Raw genomic sequence first — 19709 nt, 5'->3', positions numbered from 1 at the left:
CGCCCCCTAGTGGGCACTTCATGACTCACCTCTATGAAATGGTTGGCAGAGATTGTGGGCTGTTTCTAAAATATCATTTCCCCACAATCATTTCCCTCACTTACTTACATAGTATCTTCAGATTTCTACAATATTGAGGAAGTACAGTTATATTATTAGTAATATTTCGGATATCCTCTCTTATTTCATTACATCCCCAGAAACAAGCTCACTGGTAAACAGCAAAGCACTCTTTTAGACTAATGTATGCTTGAAGCACTTAAATAATAGATTCAAACTTATCTTGAAAGACCATAAAACTTATAATTGAAGAAAATTACATTATAGGTTTTTCTCTCTCAAAATTAATATTAGAATCATCTTTTGTAGATGTTTAAGTTGGTAACGTTAGCTGAGTAAAGGCACTGTTTCTAGGCACTGTGATAAGGATAAAGAACAAATGTTCATGGCTCTGTGAGCCTACCTAATATTATAAAACAACCATACACACCAATCTCAAAATGACAAATGTGTAGATAATTCAACAAGCATTTACTGAATACCTATTATATGCACTAAGTAAGAAGAAAGAAATGTGTTCTGATCTGGGTGGCATTTGAGCGGTTCATTGGAGTAGAGCTGGACATGGATTAGAATTTCCCTTAAGGTCAGGAACACGACAGGGATGCCCGCTCTCACTACTTTTGTTCAACATAGTACTAGAAGTCCTAGTCTCAGCGATCAGATAACAAAAAGAAATAAAAGGCATTCAAATTGGCAAAAAAGAAGTCAAACTCTCTCTCTTCGCAGATGACATGATACTTTATGTGGAAAACCCAAAAGACTCCACCCACAAATTACTAGAACTCATACAGCAATTCAGCAATGTGGCAGGATACAAAATCAATGCACAGAAATCAGTCGCATTTCTATACAATAACAATGTGACTGAAGAAAGAGAAATTAAGGAATCTATTCCATTTACAATAGCACCAAAACGCATAAGATACCTAGGAATAAACCTAACCAAAGAGGTGAAGGATCTATACTCTAGAAACTACAGAACACTTGTGAAAGAAATTGAGGAAGAGACAAAGAGATGGAAAAACATTCCATGCTCATGGATCGGAAGAATTAACATAGTTAAAATGTCTGTGCTGCCCAAAGCAATCTACACTTTCAATGCAATCCCTATCAAAACACCATCAACATTTTTCACAGAGATGGAACAATCCTAAAATTTGTATGGAACCAGAAAAGACCCTGAATTGCCAGGGGATCGTTGAAAAAGAAAACCAAAGCTGGGGGTATCACAGTGCCTGACTTCAAGCTATATTACAAAGCTGTGATCATCAAGACAGCATGGTACTGGCATAAAAACAGACACATAGGTCAATGGAACAGAATAGAGGCCCCAGGAATGGACCCTCAACTCTATGGTCAACTAATCTTCAACAAATCAGTAAAGAATATCCAATGGAAAAAAGACAGTCTCTTCAATAAATGGTGCTGGGAAAATTGGGCAGCCACATGCAGAAGAATGAAACTGGACCATTCTCTTACACCATACACAAAGATAAACTCAAAATGGATGAAAGACTGGGGTGCCTGGGTGGCACAGCTGTTAAGCGTCTGCCTTCGGCTCAGGGCATGATCCCGGCGTTGTGGAATCAAGCCCCACATCAGGCTCCTCCACTATGAGCCTGCTTCTTCCTCTCCTACTCCCCCTGCTTGTGTTCCCTCTCTCGCTGGCTGTCTCTATCTCTGTCGAATAAATAAATAAAATCTTAAAAAAAAAAATGGATGAAAGACCTAAATGTGAGACAGGAATCCATCAAAATCCTAGAGGAGAACATAGACAGTAACCTCTTTGACACTGGATACAGCAACCTCTTTCAAGATATGTCTATAAAGGCAAGGGAAACAAAAGCAAAAATGAACTTTTGGGACTTCATCAAGATAAAAGGCTTCTGCACAGCAAAGGAAATAGTCAACAAAACTAAGAAGTAATCCATGGAATGGGGGAAGATATTTGCAAATGACATTATGGATAAAGGGCTGGTATCCAAGATCTATAAAGAACTTCTCAAACTCAACACCCAAAAAACAAATAATCCAGTCAAGAAATGGGCAGAAGACATGAGCAGACACTTCTCCAAAGAGGACATACAAATAGCTAACCGACACATGAAAAAATGTCCAACATCACTAGCCATCAGGGAAATACAAATCAAAACCACAATGAGATACCACCTTACATGAGTTACAACAGCAAAAATTAACAAAACAGGAAACAACAAGTGTTGGTGAGGATATGGAGAAAGGGGAACCCTCTTACACTGTTAGTGGGAATGTAAGCCGGTACAGCCACTTTGGAAAACAGTATGGAAGTTCCTCAAGATGTTAAAAATAGAGCTACCCTACGACCCAGCAACTGCACTACTAGGTATTTACCCCAAAGATACAGACATAGTGAAAAGAAGGGGCACATGCACCCCGATGTTCATAGCAGCAATGTCCACAACAGTCAAACTGTGGAAGGAGCTGAGATGCCCTTCAACAGACGAATGGATGAAGAAGATGTGGTTCATATATACAATGGAATATTACTCAGCCATGAGAAAGGATGAATACCCAGCATTTGCATCGACATGGATGGAACTGGAGAGGATTACGCTAAGTGAAATAAGTCAAGCAGAGAAAGACAATTTTCATATGGTTTCACTCATATGTGGAACATAAGGAATAGTGCAGAGGACTACAGGGGAAGGGAGGGAAAACTGAATGGGAAGAAATCAGAGAGGGAGACAAACAATGAGAGACTCTGGACTCCGGGAAACAAACTGAGGGTTAGAGAAGGGAGGCGGTGGAGGAATGGGGTAACTGGGTCATGGGTATTAAGGCTGGCACGTGTGGTGGTGAGCACTGGGTGTTATACGCAACTAATGAATCGTTGACACTACATCAAAAACTAATGATGTACTATATGCTGGCTAATGAATCATAATAATAAAATATAATAATTAAAATTCATTGTAAACCTACCAAAAAACAAAAACAAAACAAAACAAAATGGAATTTCAGTAAGCAGAGAAGTAGCTGGCATTCCATTATTAATTATTACTTATCACATGAAGGAAAAGAGACATAAGCAAAAACACAGACGTGAGAACTTTCAGGAAATTCATGAATAATCAAATGTATTTGGCAAGAGAAAAAGATAACTCCCAAAGACAAATAATAGAAAAGTAGGTTGGGTCCAAGTTTCAAGAGGATTTGTAAAGTCAGGCTAATGAGTTGTGTTTTAACCTACAAATAGTGAAGACTCTATTAAAGTTTCTCCCAGAACAACAAGACCAATGCAAGTATTTTTAAGGAAATGTATCCTGGGATAATATACAGGTTTAAGGAGGAACTAAGTAAGGCTAGAAGCAGGGAAGCCAGTTATGCAGATAATGCAACTGTCCAGCCATCAAGGATGAAAATTTACAGACTTGATGGTGGTAATAATACCAAAAAACAAACAAAACAAGCAAAAAACAAAAACAATAAGTATTCATTAAACAAATGTTTATTGAGCACTTATTATATGCCAAGCTGAGAAACCATAGTAATTAAAACAGATGCCTGTGGACAATGACAATGAGCTGGAGACAAACTATGAAGCACAGAGAAGGGAGTAAGGAGCTCTAGTCCACCTGGAGGAAAGCTAAATGAGTGACAGTGCACATGAAGTCATTAACTGGACACAATTATGTAATTCCTAACTCTTCTAGAATGTTTTGTGTTCATTTAAACAATGATTACTAAGCAGGTGTTTTTCTAGGCCCACTCTGACGTAATTATGCAGAACAAAGCAATAATTCTCAAATGCTGGCCCAATAACTTACCCATCCCTACAGATTTTGATTCAGTATATTGAGAGTAGAGCCTAAGAATCTACAGTTGTAAAATTCCCCAGATGAATCTAATGGTCTGCCAGGTTTAGGATACACTAGAGAAAAGAATGTTTTGATGAGAGGATCCAGAAAATGGGTTTGGTCAAACTCCACAGTGCTACTGAAAATAGATCAGAGAATTATCAAGCTGGAAAGAACCATGGTAATCACCTGGTCCAGCTGAGAAAACTAAGTCTAGAGAGGCTCCATGTTTGCCCAAGGTCTCTGGACTAGTCAATGGCAGACTTAGATGAGACCTCATGGTCCACTATGCCCCACCTCCTCACCTGCCCTTCTCCCTCAATTCCTCAAGTAATCCCAGCCTCAGATCTTGAATTCTAAATGGTTCCTGACATCTATTTACCAAAATCTATGAGACTGATTGGAGAAAAGGTAGCCCAATCAAGACTTTAAAACCTCAAAGATAGTTCTCCCTCAACCTAATTAAGCACTGGTTCTTGTCTTCTGACCCTAAAACACCCCTGTTATTACTCTGTGTGTGCACACTTGTATACACAAACTTGTCTTTTTACATACTGATTTATTCTGGTATTATTAGCTGTACATGTGTCAGCATCACTACATCTGTAATGGGCCAACTCAGGTCCTTAGTGCCTGGTGATATCAAACGAGGACATATTTAAAAGATTTGACTTAGAATCTGATGCTCTTGACACGATGGTCTGAGTCAGTTCCTAGATAGGAAGGCTTCTCTCTGTAGCCCCAATGAAATTCCATTCACTGGCGGTTTTTCCTGTTAGGAAAGCTACGGTATAGTGATTTCTACATTATACACAACATCACCGGGGACTATTCCAGTGATAATGAAGGAACGCTCATATTTTCTCCACTAATTCTGTTAAATACTAAAATTAAAAGGAGACTCTACAAAACTGTTGAATACTAAAAACTGAGGGAGAATTTATAAGGCTGACAATATCTGATGCCATCTTACAAGTCCCCTAAAAAACCATGGGTTACTTTCATTACAAAATAAAAGCAGCAGTTAAGATTTCTTAACAATGACTTCTTGCTTCAATCTTATCTCTTACAACTTAAGACTCAGTATAGGTTTAAGGCATAGCTTGGCATGGGTTCAAGGAAGACTTGGGGAGAAACTGAACCTACTAGCTATTGAATCATTATGTGAGAACTAAGAAGCTTTTCCTGACACAGGGGAAAAAAAAAAAAACAAACCACTGCAATTGTCCAGCTATCAAGGGTTGAAAGTTCTAAATTTAAATAATTGATGAATTGACACAAATTACAAGAAATCACACATATTTAAAGAAATCACAGATATTTAAAGAATTCCTATCAAGTTATATTGCAAAGGAATGATGATCACCAGGCTCCATAACCTACATAAATGCATGTGGTTATGGTAAGTAATTAAATGTAATATATATTTTAGAGGGAGGGGAGAGGGCAGAGGGAAAGGGAGAGAAAGAATCTTAAGGAGGCTTCAAGCCCAGTGCAGAGCCAACATCGGGCTCAATCTCACAACCCTGAGATGTTGACCTAAGCTGAAATCAAAAGTCAGATGTTTAACTGACTAAGCTACCCAAGTGCCCCAAATGTAATATGTTTAATTAAGTTGTTGGTGTACCTGATTTATATGTAAATTCTATAGGCTTATTCAGTAATCAAGATAGGTAATGCAAATGTAATTTTTAATATTTTATTTATAACTCAAAGTAATTACTTAACAGCACGAATTTTCAGTTTTATGAAAATCTTAAATATATAAACTACATTTCTTCATGTAAAGAGAATTCAAAGAAGTTTCTTCTGTTTACTCATATCTGCATTAACCATCTTCTTGAGAAACACAACAAAATTCCAGATCAAGTAAATTTCTATAAAAGACTAATTACTCCTTTCCCTGTACACATTACAGACAGACATGTACACAAGTACAAATACAACAATCTGAAGAAAACATGTTTTTTGTGCATTTATTTTCTTTGATCTTAACCTACCTCTCACCCAAAAAATACAGTGATTTAGTATGATACAGTTAAGCGTTTACATAATAATTTCAAGATGGTGGATAAAAGAGAAAAATGTTACCCACAATATACTTCAAAAGAATAGAATATATTTATATGAAGCACACAAAGCAAGGCCCAACATTTCCTTTCTGAAACATGTGGCCAATTTGATGTCCCTATGTGGTGGCTAAAGAACACAAAATTAAAAGTTGTAGCATCTCTTTAGAGTGGTTTTGAACACACAACATTGTATAAAGCATTGCAAAATTTTCTCAACTTGTTCATTAGAAATAAAGAATGAAAGATATTCACAAAATGGAAAAAGGTCGAATTATCTTTCATTCCACTATCCTATGCAAGTACTGCTTTACCTAAAAACCAATGAAATTAATTGAAAACTTAAATTACTTTGTAAAAGTGGTGGGAGGAGGCAAAGAATTCTATGTACATTCAACTGTAAAATCTGTTATTAAAGAAAAAGACATGGAAACTATTCCAACAATATGCTTGTGAAAAATGAAGAGGAAGAAAAAAAAGGCTTGAAACATCAAATATATTGAGATCAAACAATACCCCCAACGTCTTTTAATACTCAAAGAATAACAGAGTCCCTTCTAGTAATATCCAGGGCTAACTGTTTGAAACTGATATTTATGAAATCTAGATTATGGTGTACATTGAGTCTGTTTGTTTTCCTAATGTGAGCATCTCCTCTCTGTAGCAACTCAGTCAGTCCTATGGCGTGAGTCAAGAATAGCAACTGGCCAATGAGCTAACCACTTCATTCCAAAAGCAAGGTTTCCTTTCTCAAATATGATAAAGATTAATACTAACACAATTACCTTTTTCTTTTTGTATCAAAACAAAGGAAAAAATAAATTTAAAACATGTCATCGCTTCATCACACATATCACAAGAATTACTGATACATACTCTAACAATGAGAGTTCATGACAATACTGTCAGGGGAGATCCAGATGCCAATTTGCAGGAATTAGAAAGGACAGAAAAGCATGCTAAAAGTCACCGTGAATATGTGATCAGCACAACTCATGCCGAAGGAACCTCCACAGGACAAACAGTTCAGGTTCTCTGACAGAAACACAGCCCTCACTTTGCCTAGTTACGATATTTACCAATCTCAGTTACCACAGTTTAAACAGTAGCAGTCGCTCAACAGCATGGTTCAAATTTCAGTTACCATGGTATATTAACTATACGAATATAGTCATGAATAAGTTGCATGAAGTACAGATTTCATTGCTAGCTCTTCAGTTCACAGATCACTATGTAAACATCAGAGGCTCATCGTGATCAGTAACCAATCGTGGCGCTTCCTTCAAAGTCTGTCAGTGATGGGTCACCGTGCACAGGCAGCAAAGTGTGTAGCCATGCTGCCTTCTTGTCTCCTAGTGATAAATCCATATGTCATTTTACCAAAAAATGATAATCAAAAGAGGGAACTGGCCAACAAAGATGAAAGTGAAGCAAAGAAACAAAAAGTGATAATGTTGGAAGTAAAATTCTAATCAAAAATAAATGAAGTTATGAAGAAACAGCTGGAAGTGGGAATGTTTGAGACTGACACCATTCAAGATACTTTAGATCTACAGTCAGAGGAACTTAGTGAACACAAATTTGTTAACGTAAATAAGGAATGTGACTGTGATAAAAAGGACAAAGATGTCCCAGAGGAAGTGATGTTGGCAAAAAAAAAACAAGGAAAAAAAAAATGGTATTAGAGCGACTCTAAGAGAAAGACAAATACATATGATTTCACTTCCTTGTGGAATATAAAAAACAAAACAAGTAAATAACAACAACAAAACAAAGCCAAACTCATAAATACAGAAAACAAACTGGTAGTTGCCAGATGGAAGAGGGGTGGGAGGTGGGCAAAATAGGTGAAAGGGATTAAGAGGTACAAACTTCCAGTTATAAAATAAGTAGGTCATGGAAATGAAAAGTACAGCACAGGAAACATAATCAACAATATTGTAATAATGTTGTATGATGACAGTTGGTAACTACACTTATCATGAACACTGAGTAATGCACAGTTGTACAACCTGAAACTAATATAATATTGTATGTCAGCTATAACTCAATAAATAAAGAATAAATAAATAAATAAATAAACTGAGGGCGCCTGGGTAGCGCAGTCGTTAAGCGTTTGCCTTCGGCTCAGGGCGTGATCCCGGCGTTCCGGGATTGAGTCCCACATCGGGCTCCTCCGTTAGGAGCCTGCTTCTTCCTCTCCCACTCCCCTGCTGTGTTCCCTCTCTCGCTGGCTGTCTCTCTGTCACATAAATAAATAAAATCTTTAAAAAGAAAAAAAAAGAAATAAACTGAACTTGAAGGAGAAAGAAGGGAGGGAGGCAGGAAGGAAAAAAAAACTCTTAGAGATATATTACAACACGGGAAGAGCAAAGGATAAAATGTTGAAAGCTGTGAGAGACTATGGACTCTTGAGAAACAAACTGAGGGCTTCAGAGGGGAGGGGGTGGGGGAATGGGAGAGACTGGTGATGGGTAGTAAGGAGGGCACGTATTGCATGGTGCACTGGGTGTTATACGCAACTAATGAATCATCGAACTTTACATCAGAAACCAGGAATGTACTGTATGGTGACTAACATAATATAATAAAAAAACACTAAAAGAAAAAAAAATGTTGAAAGCTGGTCTAAAATTAAAAAGGAGTTCGACAATTCACCTTGACATAAAAAGATGCTCTCCATATTATAAGTAACATAACAAGAATGGAAGTGCCATTCAAACTACTCTTGATAAGTTTTTTTTTTTAACACAAACAAAACACTAATTCTTACTGCATCTAATGTTTCAAATTAACATACTAAATAAATATTAGTTTTACTTTTTATCATTTTTCTATACATTTATAACCAACAGTAAAAGTTTTTAATGTTTTGACAAAAATGCTTGAAGGTCATGGAACAAGTGTAATTTTTTGTCATTAAGACCCCTTCACACATTTCCAGCACGCACATTTTTATGGTCCAGCACTATCATGCAAAATATGGACTGTCTATATGCCATAAGGGAAAGAAGTGGGTAAAAGAAAAATCTAGAAGAGCTGGGTCCACCAAGAGAGGGGAGTGGAACAGAGTAAACAATTTTTATTTTTATATTATATATACAGCACTACAGTTAAATAGTAAATGTTTCCTTCTCCAGCATGTCTTCCCTCTAAGTCATGAAAAATAAACAAGGTTGAAACAGAGAGGCCACTTACCAAGAAAAGACAATACAACGAATTTATATTCTTTGTGTTTTAAAATTGTATCTTATTATCTATATATCCTGAAAAGTCAAGACAAAATGTGTTTTTATTTGATTTATGTGTAGATTAGCTTCTTAACCCACTATCGGTTTATAGTAATAAGGGACATGTTAACTGTGGGAAAGGAAATGATAAATCACACTATATGCTATAAATTGCCTACCTAACAATCACTCTCCTCCCCCTCCTTTGACAACAAAACCACTACTTTGTTTGGGAAGACAATGTGTCCAGCATTAAGACACGCACTATATAAGTCATTAGGATAACCCACTCAACTTTCTAAGCTCTCTTGTAGCCAACAATAGCCAAGTGATGAATTGTGCCCCTTCTCTACTACTCCCCAAAAATAACTAAAGGAAGTCTATAGGGAGACTCTGGAAAACTTTCGCATCCCAGATTTAAAAAGTAACAGATACATCTGGCAATAGTCTCTCCACCCCCATCATCTCGCTTCTTCTCACCTTGAATGCAGATGTGACATCTAAAATTGTAGGAGCCATATTACATCCATAAGGCAAAAGGCATGAGAAAAAGGCCCAAGAGAATCCCAGATATGTTGGCTCCAGCATCATTGGAAACCTAAGCTAACGCCAGCAACCAACCACCTCCAAACTTTTTATTATATGGCAGCAGGCCAGGGAGAAGGAAGACAAATATGCATATCGTAACCACAATCAGGTTTTCTATTGTTTGCCGCCAAAAACATTAACCATTCTTACTTTAAACTAAGTCAAATGTAAATGTAAATGATCAAAGACTGAGGAAAATAAAAACACTACAATTTAGTGAGATAGCAAGCTATTAAATATTTCTCTTGCCTTAATTTTTATTTCTGTTAGTATTGTGGTAATGGTACAATCAATTACTTTTTTAAAGAAAAACAAGAAATATCAATGCAACAAAAATTTCTAATTATTTTCAGGATTAAAAATATTGACTTATTCTACCATATACTCTTCAAGATAATGTTTATCTCCTTCAACAGAGTAACAAAAAATATCAACATTAGGAAAGCTACCAAACACTCTATTCTTTTTATTATATTTATATAACCAACTAACATATTATATTATATAGCTGCAACAAACAGTAGTCCTGGACCTCAATCAATGCTGGCTAACCAAAACTATGCTGAAACTACGCACACAGGATAAGGAGAAATAAACTAATACAGGCTGATTTAGAAAATAGATATTTGTCCTTTCCTGTCATATCTCTTTTAAAAAATACTATACTTCCTCTTAAAAATTATAATTTTCTGCCCCCCTGCTCATTATCTGGTGGTCTTTTCTTTCTGTGAGCATGTTCCATTATCTTTACTATTGAGATAAGGTGTACCAAGGTTATGCAGCAAACATCTAGAAAACAAAGCCTCCGGCCAGCATCTTTCTTTAATGGCAGGGGCTTAGGTCCCAGTCATTTTTGTAGGCCAGTGTCGAACACAGAGCTTTAGGGTATTAAAGTTCATATACTCTGAATATTAAAAATATTTTCCTGTCATTTAAGATATCTAAAATATTCTATTGGAATCATGCCTGAATTCAACCTCTCCATCTACCACTACCTACCCTCCCTTATTAGCTCCCTTCTCCATTACAAGCCTCTACCCAGGGTAACTAATTTGGGCGCAGTTTTCTTTCCCTTCCTCCCTTCCTTTTTCTTGGCTAAGTGATTTTAAGGATGAAAGTCACAATGGCAAAGACTACTGTGTCCGACTAAGTCAATGACAGCCACAAAGCACTTAAACATCTACTATCACTTTTGTTCCCCATAACAGCCCTGCCATGGAAGAATATCACAATTTTCATTTAAAGATAAGAAAACTGAGCCTTTGGGCACCTGGGTGGCTCAGTGGGTTAAGCATCTGCCTTCGGCTCAGGTCAAGATCCCAGGGTCCCAGGATGGAGTCCCCCATCAGGCTCCCCGCTGAGTGGGGAACCTGTTTCTCCCTCGGACCATCCTCCCTCTCATGCTTTCTCTGTCTCTCAAATAATTAAATAAATAAAATCTTGAAAGAAAGAAAGAAAGAAAGAAAGAAAGAAAGAAAGAAAGAAAGAAAGAAAAGAAAGAAAGAAATGAAGAAAAAAAGAGAAAAAGAGAAAAAAGAGAAAAGAAAATCAAGTCTTTGTATGTTAAATTACTCATTGAATTCATAGACCATAACTGACAATGGTAGAGTCTCTTGACCTCAGATCTCTCTCTCTCACTACTCCAGGGCAAAACTTCTCAAAAGAGTTATTTGTACCCTTGTTCTCCCTCCTTAACCCCTGCCACACTGGTCCACAATCCACTATGTCACAGAAACTGTCTTTATCTAGGCTCACAGTCTCCAGTTGCTAAATCCAACGGTCAGTCCTCTGTCCTCTTAGCAGCGTTCCAACCAAGTGATGACTAACTTTGAACTGCTCCTCTCTTAGTTTCCTAGACGCTCTCCTGGTGATAATCTATCTCACTCACTGCATTTTCTTTCTCCTTTGTTGGATTTTTCTCTTCCCAACTTATACATGTTGAACTGGTCCAGGGTTCAATTTTCAGACCCCTATCTTCTCTCACTCCTACATGAGCTCATCTAGCCACATGTATTTATATTCCTTTTGATGCCAATAATTTCCAAGTGGGAATCTCCCTTCTGATCTGTCCAAAGCTTCAGATGCATATAACCCAACTCCATAGTTAATCTTTCCTCCTGCTTTATCAAGCTTTTTATTGAAAATCCTCCTAACCAGTATGGTGAGTGGTTGGTTAAATTTTTCAAAAGTTGAATATTCTCTGGGTAAAGTGAAGAATCATTCAAAAACAAGTACACATAACTTAAACATTTTTTTATTTAAAACACAAAGGTTCATTCATTAGCCAATCTTTAAGACTAAAGCCTCTTCTTTGAATGCAGGCCCACAACTAAACGTTCCATATCATCTTTCTTACATAAACTATAATATGCTGAATTGTCCTATGATTTCAAGTTTCATTTTATCTAAAATAGAACAGGAACATAAAGACACTAACAACACATCCAGAATGCTTTTAGATTCTTATTATTTTTCTCAATCTTTTACAGCTGGCTTGCCTATACTTAATTCCATGGCAATTTTTTATGAACCAAATCTATTTTTTCAAGTTAGCTCTCAAACAACAGTCATAGTTTTCAAACCCACAACTCTCTTTTTAAACTCAGTGTTCATCAGTTTACAAGACACTTGATTAATTATGTAATGACAATGATAAAAACAAGCATAATGGGGCTCTTGGTGGCATATAATTCAACTGAAAGGAGCACAGGAGCATGGTACACTAAAAGATGGTCTATTAGCTTTAGGGTGTTAAGGGTGCTGTTGGTATCAGGTAATATGTCTTATGGTGAAAATGGAAAGTATTGGTTAATCTGAGTCCCTTAAGGGGAAATGGGTCAAATTTCCACTTCCCACCTCTATCACCATGAAGTCATACATCCTCCAGCCCTCCTCACCTCAGTAAATAGCAATACTCAGTCACTGAAGCTAAAACCTTTCATTCTTCTCTCTTCCTTACCAATATCTAAGGCAGCAATAATGCCTGTCTTTCTAGGAACTCCCAACAGATATCCCTGATATATTCACTTCTCTCCAATTTCATCCTTATCAGTCCACGTTGTCAACACCTCCCAACTGTAACAACTTCCTAACTAGTCTCCTCACTTCTATTCTTGCCCCAACCCTCAACCCACATGACACAGAACAGCCCAAGAGAACTCTGTAAAATGTGAATGAGATGGCATCACTTCGCTACTTTTAACTCTTCAATGGCTACTCATCATTCATGAAATAAAATGGAAACTCCTGCCCATGATCTACCAGATCCTAATGGAGCCAGCACCCAGCTACCTCTCCAGCTTCATTTCATACCATTCTCCCCTTGCACGCTGCTTTAGGCACACTGAGCCTCTCCTCATTCCTCCAATATGCCAACTCCCCACCAGGGGCATTGCACATGCAGTTCATTCTGCCTGGAATGAGTTCTACTGACTCTTCATCTTATTTTTCAAATATTATGTCCTCAGAGAGATCTGCATTGATCACTCCAACTAAAGGAGTCTTCCTTTGAGTCTCTTTTGTGTCTCTCACATCCAAGATACTCTGTATCACATCATCTTATGGGGAGTTTTTTTTCTTCCTGTTACCAAACATGGTAACTAGCTTACTTAATTATATACTTCTATGTTTCTGTTTCTATCCACTAAAATGTAAAGTTTCATTATTGCATGAATTTCCTCCACCTTTTTCACCATTGCTTTTCTTATTACCTAGCTCCACACCAAGAGTAACTGCTTAATAAATATTTCCTGAGGAAAAAAAATGAATCTTCTGAATAAGACTAGCTAAATATATTCTCCATGAGATCAACTGGTATTTCTCACCATAAAAATCCTAAACTCATGTCAAAAAAAAAAAAAAAAAAAAATACGGGGCGCCTGGGTGGCACAGGGGTGCCTGGGTGGCACAGCGGTTAAGCATCTGCCTTCCGCTCAGGGCGTGATCCCGGCGTTCTGGGATCGAGCCCCACATCAGGCTCCTCTGCTATGAGCCTGCTTCTTCCTCTCCCACTCCCCCTGCTTGTGTTGCCTCTCTCGCTGGCTGTCTCTATCCTGTCGAAAAAATAAATAAAATCTTAAAAAAAAAAAAAAATCCATACAAGAATGTTCAGACCAGGGGCACCTGGGTGGCTCAGTTGGTTAAGCTTGTGCCTTCAGCTCAGGTCATGATCCCGGGGTCCTGGGATCCAGCCCCGTGTCAGGCTCCTTGCTCAGAGGAGAGCCTGCTTCTCCCTCTCCCTCTGACTACCACTCCCCCTGCTTATGTGCGCTCTTCCCCCCCCCCCGCTCTGTCAAATAAATAAATAAATAATCTTATATTCACAATAGTTAAAATCTGGAAACAAATTATAGGAAAATGGAAAAACAAATTATAGTATATTCATACTAGGGAATATTAATTACTCAGTACATAAAAAAAGAATGAGCCAGTGATAAGTGTCTCAAAAGCACTTTGTGCAATCAACCAAAAAGAAAGAGTACCTTCTATATGATTTTAACTATATAAAGTTTAAGAACAATACAAAACATCTATGGTGAGAAAAATCAGAGCAGCAGTTGCCTGTAGAAGGTGGAGAATGGCTGGAAGGAAGCACAAAAAGAACTGGAAATGTTCTACATCTTGACAGGCATGTGGGTTACACGAATATACACATTTATAAAAATGATTAAATTGTTCACTGCGTACAAATTTTATCACAGTTTTTTAAAAGGTGAAAGTCTTAAATTTGCTAACTCAGATATCACATGGGATACAGAAACCCAAGAAAGGGGATCACACTATTATCCACTTTCACCAAGACCTACTTACAAATTTGTTCATTCACCTCCTCATTTCCTACTCTATTCTGGTAGAAAAATGAAAAGACTTGTACCAAAATGTTTGAAAAATTGTTCCTTGTAGCAACATACTGGGAAAATATATATCACTATGAAAGATAATTATGCATTTATATAAAGTAATATAAAACCATGACAGAAAGCATAAACCATGAGCAATTATAAAAGGAATAGCCAATAAAGAACATTAATGAGATTTCAAAGTACATCAAATGCCTGTGATGTGAGACACCCATCATGAATTGTGTGCTAACAAACCCCAAGCCACAGGCTGAACAAGAATGTTGTGGTTTTCAACTTCTTTCTACCCCTCAAAACACCTAAGAAATGGACTCATGATGACACACTAGCATGCAAAATGCAAAGAAGGCAAAAGACTAAGAAACAGAGACACGTAATTAGAATGTAAAAAAATCTACATGAATCCAGTATATACATTTCCTTATAACACACTCTACCCTCTGAACAGCCACGTTAAGAGTCACCATCTAGAGCTGCAAGAACCAAAACAGTAGTCATGGGCCACATGTAGCTACTGAGCACTTAAAATGTGGCAAGAGCATATGAGAAACTAAATTTTTAATTTTATTAGAAGTTAACTAATTTTAATTTTAAAACATATTCAATTCAATCATTAGAAAGTTTTAAGTATGTTTAGAATAACATGTTAGGTAAACCTACTTTTTCAACTGTTAATTTTATGAAATTTAAGTACAAACCAAATATTTCTAATGAAAACTTAGTGCCATGATTGAGATGTGCTATAAGTATAAAATATACACTGGTTTTGAAGACTTATTAAAAAAAAAAGAAAGAAAGAAAGAAAGAAAGAAAGAAAGAAAGAAAGAAAGAAAAAGGAAAGCTCAACAGCTCACTTATAATTTTTTCATTGGCCACATTTTTGAAGGGATATTTTAGATTTACTGGTGTAAATAAAATAATTATTAAAATTAATTTCACCTGTTTCTTCTTACTTTTTTTAAATGTAGCTACTAGAAAACTTAAAAGTACCTATGTGGCATGCGCTGTATTTCTACTGGAAAGTATTATTCTAAAGCTTATATGTCTAAAAGCAGATCATAGATATCATTATGATACATTAATGATTGATATTTCAAACACCTCCTGACCTTTTCATTTGATTGTCTTCTTTTCTTTAGTTGAATGAAATCTGTTTCCACCCTTTCTGCCAGCTCTAGTTTCCTCTTGTTTCTTTTAAATGCAGCTAAACTGAATCCTATAAAAGAAACATTAAAAATAACATTTGAGAAATATTAGGGCAATGAGGTAATGAGATTTCCTGAAGAGCCCTCCTTAAGAATGTTGAATAAAGGGTTAAAAAAAAAAGTTTTTCCAATGTACACTGAGGTGGTAGGAGAATAAGAGAAATAACCTAAGGTTAAAGAAGTAAAGGTTAAATCCAGATAGGCAAGTGAGTCCTGAGGTAGATGGTACCCAGAGGTATCTGCTAATGCATGCTACTGCCAACTTTGGTTTTGCAGGTCTCTGTGCATAAAGGACAAGGAATGAAATCTGGGGGCAATACAGCATGAGAAAACATATTAGAGATTTTCCACAAAAAAAAGTAAGGAATTTCAAGGAGTCACATGCCCAGTGAAAAGGAAAACTAGAAAAGGCCACTTATACAAAGAAACAGGAAACTTGCAAGTTTCAGCTGTGGCTATAAACGTAAAGGAGGAAAAGTCTCACTAGAAAATTCATGAACAAAAAGTACATTCAGACAAGTTTAGAGGAGAATTCTTATTATCTGTGTGGTCTGAACATAAACACACACACATGCGCACATGCGCACACACGATTTTGGTGTTGTAGAGCTTCAAAAACCAACCAAAAACAAATGCAAATACTCCCTGGAAAAACACTTCTTAACTTACCAGACCTCAGAGAATTCCCACGTTCCAATTAATATGAGCCCATAGTTTAAAAAACAAAAAATTTACAAAATACATGAGAAACAAATCACCAAAAACAATAGACTAAAAGCCAGCCAAATATAAGAAAGCATAACATGACCTACAAATGCCTCAAATAATGGAATAATAAAATATAGAACATAAAACATGTTTATGTTCACAGAAATTAAGAAAAAAGATATTGAAAATACGATTAAGGGATGAAAAATGATAAAATTACCAGGCAGACTTGAAGAAGAACAAATGGAGCTTCTAAAAATAAGAAATATAATAACTAAAAATTTTAAACTTGACATATAGGTTTCAACAGCCAATTAGATTCAGCTGATAAAAGAGAAATTATAAACTAGAATATAACGCTAAAGAGATGATCAAGGTTTTCTGATTATGGCATACTAAATTATTCAGAGTAATTCTCCTACTGAATTTACTAAAAATGTTGGATAAAATATGAAGAGGGGCGCCTGGGTGGCACAGCGGTTAAGCGTCTGCCTTCGGCTCAGGGCGTGATCCTGGCGTTGTGGGGTCGAGCCCCACATCGGGCTCTTCTGCTGTGAGCCTGCTTCTTCTTCTCCCACTCCCCCTGCTTGTGTTCCCTCTCTCGCTGGCTGTCTCTATCTCTGTCAAATAAATAAATAAAATCTTTAAAAATATATATATATATGAAGAAACACCACCTTAAAAACATTAAAAACCATATAAAAAGTACCAAGCTAAATTCTGGGGGTAAACTGAGGATTAATGCTATTATTATTTCACTGTGAGCATTTGCCAACACTAGCACACATGAGTTTGGTTAAATGGCATCAAGGAGAGACATAAGACAAGCCCAGAGGCCGTTAAAGGTAGGAGTTTCATAAGAGACACTTCCCACAATAAGCTGGGGGCTGAAAGGGCTAATGCTCTCACAGTAGAACTGATTCAGAACTATGCAAGTCCACCCCTACCTTCTATTCCAACACCAAGTACATTCAAGCAAGACTGTCTTGGATAAGAGGGAGAAAAGATTAAGGAGGAGGAAAAGGACAGGGATAAGAGAACTTAGAAAGAATAAAAACTACCCCTGAGAAGTCTGGAGTTGACTGGAGCCCTTGCATAGAGATTTGCAAACATGTAGCCTGGGTGGGTCAGGGAATGTTAAGCTTTGAACTAAGTTTAAATAGATTCTGATTAATGGTGTGTGAAATAATAGAAAATATATATATATTGGTCTCTGCCCTTTGCTCCTTGGAAAGATCTCTTAAAACCCTTGTAATTTCCTAAATTATAAGAGCACTAGGACCATCTTTTTTTGTAATATTTGGTCTTTGACCCCAGTTTCTGACAGAGTTCCTAAATCCCTTGGCATTTCTTGAGTGGTATGAATGTCTTTTATTTTAATGAAGCAACTTTCTTAGTGGGCTCCTAGATAGCATCAGGATGAAGACTGGTCACCAGAAAGACTAAACCATGATTAAAATCTTGAAACTTTCAGCCCTGTCCCTATCCTCTGGGCAGGAGGGAAGTAGTGGCAGTTGAGTTAAGGACTGAGCATGCCTACATGATGAAACCTCCATAAAAATTCCAAAAGTACAAGGCTTGGAGAGCTTCCAGGTAGCTAAATATACACGTCAGGAGGATGATACAAGTTAGCTGAACCCAAGGAGGATCATGGGAACCTCTGATTTACAGCCAGTTGGTCAGAACTACAAGTGACAACCTAGGAGAGGTGGTAGATTTATGAGACTAAGCCCTAACCTGTGTGGTCTACACTAACTCCAGTTAGAGTCAGAATTGAAATGAATTAGTAGGACACCCAGATGGCATGGAAGAATTGCTTGGTGTAGAAACCCACACATCTGGTGCCAAAAATGGTGTAGATAGGTTTTTTTGTTTTGTTTAGTTTTTAATTTGTATTTATTTATTTGAGAGAGAGAGCGCAAATAAGTGGGGGGCAGGGGCAGAGGGAGAGAGAGAAGTAGACTCCCCACTGAGAAGGGAGCCTGACATGGGGCTCAATACTAGGACCTTGAGATGATGACCTGAGCTGACGGCAGACGCTTAACCAAATGAGCCACACAGGTGCCCCAATGTAGAGAGTTCTGCGTATGATAGTAGTATGAGTAAAGGACAGACAGATGATTGTTTTTCCTATAAACAGTGCACACACAACTGGCAAAAATTAATGCAAAAAATAGTATCTAGAGAAAAACGCCTTCCTCCTAGGGCATGGTGAAACTACACAAATAATTATTCAAGGGCAATGATAAGCACATAGTCAAAGATAATCAGGCACACAAAAAAATGGGGCACCATAAATGAGAACATACAGGAAAAAATTCCAATTTGGATATCAGACACCAGAATTATCAGGCACAAATATAAAACAAGTACACTCCTAATGATTAAAAAACAGACCAAAAAACATGAAAAACATCTATAGTTCATACTATAAACTAAAAGAAAGCACAGACTCTTAAAATAAAAACAGAACTTCTAGAAATGAAAAGATAAATAACAAAAACTAAAATCTCAGTGTACATGTTTCATAGCTGATAGGATAAAGAAAAAAAGAACGGGTGAATTGGAAGACTGATCAGAAAAAAGTTAGCCAGAATGCAGCTAAAAGAGATAAAACGATAGAAAACATAGAAGAAACATTAAGAAACAGGGAAGATAACGTGAGAAGGCCTAATATTGTGTTTAATCAGAATTTCAGAAGATGGAAGTAAAAGAATGGGATAAAGGTAATGTTTTAAAAAAACTGAATAAGAGGGACACCTGGGTGGCTCAGTTGGCTAAGCACCTGCCTTCAGCTCAGGTCATGATCCCAGGGTCCCGGGATCAAGTCCTGCATAGGGCTCCTTGCTCAGTGTTGAGCCTGCTTCTCCCTCTGCCTGCCACTCCCCCTGCTGTGTTCCTTCTCTATCTCTCTCTGACAAATAATCTTTTAAAAAATAAATAAAACACATAAACAAAAAATAAAATAAAAATAAAAAACTGAATAAGAATTTTTCCAAAATTATGAAACACACTATTCTACAGATATAATAATTCTAAACAATATCCATAAATTAAATTAAAAACATAAAAGTTCACAACAAGATACATTAAGTAAAAGAGAATAAGAACGATGACACAGAAAAACCTAAAAATAGCAAGAGGGAAAATA

General features: G+C 36.9%; 1 protein-coding gene across 3 annotated transcripts in view; it reads right to left on the bottom strand.

Moving 5' to 3' along the window:
- Positions 1-19709, bottom strand: part of TASP1 (taspase 1) — a 258243-nt gene that overhangs the window by 166571 nt on the left and 71963 nt on the right. For all 3 annotated transcript variants that reach the window (XR_571645.2, XM_008703359.2, XM_040637977.1), the window contains one exon: positions 15755-15861. Coding sequence is in view for 2 of the 3 variants with exons in the window: in XM_008703359.2 (XP_008701581.1) it covers positions 15755-15861 (107 nt within the window). In the remaining variant the exon portion in view is untranslated. The remainder of the gene's footprint in view (positions 1-15754; positions 15862-19709) is intronic.

The sequence above is a fragment of the Ursus maritimus genome, unplaced genomic scaffold (genome assembly GCF_017311325.1).
Source record: "Ursus maritimus isolate PB19 unplaced genomic scaffold, ASM1731132v1 scaffold_22, whole genome shotgun sequence".
NCBI lineage: Eukaryota > Metazoa > Chordata > Mammalia > Carnivora > Ursidae > Ursus > Ursus maritimus.
The sequence above is the reverse complement of the archived record's forward strand: the minus strand, read 5'-3'. Positions and strand labels throughout refer to the sequence as shown.